This window comes from Hypanus sabinus, unplaced genomic scaffold (genome assembly GCF_030144855.1).
Source record: "Hypanus sabinus isolate sHypSab1 unplaced genomic scaffold, sHypSab1.hap1 scaffold_735, whole genome shotgun sequence".
Lineage (NCBI taxonomy): Eukaryota > Metazoa > Chordata > Chondrichthyes > Myliobatiformes > Dasyatidae > Hypanus > Hypanus sabinus.
Genome location: NW_026781586.1, coordinates 35,760 through 37,500, shown reverse-complemented (window position 1 = coordinate 37,500; position 1,741 = coordinate 35,760). Strand labels below are relative to the sequence as shown.

Below are 1,741 nucleotides of genomic sequence, written 5' to 3'. Positions count from 1 at the left end.
ACAGGTGGAGTGGCCAACAGAATGGGAGTGTTGGACTCATCTCGGGAAAACGTAGAATACATTAACTTCCTCCTGATCAAAGCCACTGAACATGCTCTGCCCTTCCATTTCCTCTCCCTCCAAACGCCATTCTCCTGCCTCCTCCTGTTACCTTTGACACCCTGACTAAACAAGAACCCATCCAACTCCACTTTAAATGTACCCCATGACGTGAACTCCACAGCCCTCTGTAGAAATGAATTCCGCAGATGCACCACCTTCTGGGAAGGGGGCTCCCAACCTCTTTTTTCTGCCATGGACCACTGCCATTAATTGAGGCGTTCCAGAGCGGTAGTATTGATATACAACCAATGACACAGAACATCGAGAGACACATCCTCAGCTCCTCACCATCGTGTGGATGTACAAATAATGGCAAAGGGGCAAAGCATTAGACATAAAACAATACAGAAGAGAAACTGAGACTCTCCAAGCCACTTTTTAAATTGCTGTTAACTTTGCAAATACTAATTCCCTATCGGTACTTTAACCTCTACATCTGTATTTATATAATCCTCCATTAGTTACGGTTATGGAACGCTGCTGCTTTTTCTGCGCACGTCAAAGCCCGGACCATCCGACCGCAGCAAAGTCCGAACACACGCAAGCGTAAAAGGTGAATAAATTTAACCCTCGGAAGCTGACCCCTTCAGAGACTCAGTAAACCATGGATGCGGCCCCCGGTCATCAGTCAAGTACTCTGGGGGCTCTGAGTGTTTTTTTTACTCGTGTTTTCTGTTCATCTTCTCTGCGTTTTATTAATTATAACTCTCTCTAGTTTGGGCTTCTGGTTTTTTCTGTTACTGTCTGGTCTTATCTCGTTTACACTGAAGCTGGAATTGTACTTCAATACCTCCAATTAATTCTCTGAGACATTACAGAGGTCCAATTGAATATCCTCGGACTTTTGTCTCTTGGTAGAATAGTTACTTGTTGACTTGTAATTAGTCTGGGGTTCTATCAGCTTGGCTAAAAGCCCTTCGTGCCCTGCAGTGTATTCAGAATGACCGTGCAAACCCCTCCTTTCCTCTGTTGTCCTGATCCTTGTCCTGATCTGGCTAAGTGTTTCCAACCTACCCAGGACCTCGTTAGTTATACTGTTTTCCCTTTGTCTCGTTTGTTAGTAAAGTTCCTGGTTTTGTTTAGCCCCTCTGAATCTCTGCGTGACCCTGTGCTCACTTCCAAAGATGCAGCGTGACAGGCATAACCCGAGCGTGACTTGGTCTCAACAGTGCCCCCTGCTGGCCGGTGTGCAAGAGGTTCTGCAAGGGTCTCCCACTGGGTGCCTGGTGTCCTACCGTCCATCCTCCCAGCCCTCTGCTTCCTGCGGTGCTGCTCCAGCTTCTCCTCCTCGGCTTTGTGCGCCATCTCGATCTCCTCCTGGACGTTCTGCAGAGCCTGCGGTGAAACCAGAGAGGTGTTATCACTGTTCCTGGAGCAGGTGGCTAAGGTGCCACAGCCTCACCTTTTCCAGAGTTGGAACCTGTATATCAGGGGTTCCCAACATGGGGTTCATGGACACGTTGCTTAATGGTCCAGATAGAGCGGATGTGGAGAGGATGTTTCCTACAGTGGGGGAGTCTAGGACCAGAGGGCACAGATAGAGTGGATGTGGAGAGGATGTTTCCTATCGTGGGGAAGTCTAGGACCAGAGGACACAGATAGAGTGGATGTGGAGAGGATGTTTCCTATCGTGGGGGAG

General features: G+C 48.4%; 1 protein-coding gene across 7 annotated transcripts in view; it reads right to left on the bottom strand.

Annotated features, from left to right (window-relative positions):
* LOC132390004 (chondroitin proteoglycan-2-like) overlaps window positions 1-1,434 on the bottom strand; it is a 39,630-nt gene extending 38,196 nt beyond the window's left edge. For 6 of the 7 annotated variants that reach the window (XM_059962577.1, XM_059962581.1, XM_059962578.1 and 3 more), the window contains exon 1: window positions 1,338-1,434. In XM_059962577.1, coding sequence (XP_059818560.1) covers window positions 1,338-1,407 — 70 coding nt within the window. In that variant the 5' untranslated portion in view covers window positions 1,408-1,434. The remainder of the gene's footprint in view (window positions 1-1,337) is intronic. The other variant, XM_059962583.1, reaches the window with a different exon arrangement.
* Between the last annotated feature and the right edge of the window lie 307 nt (window positions 1,435-1,741).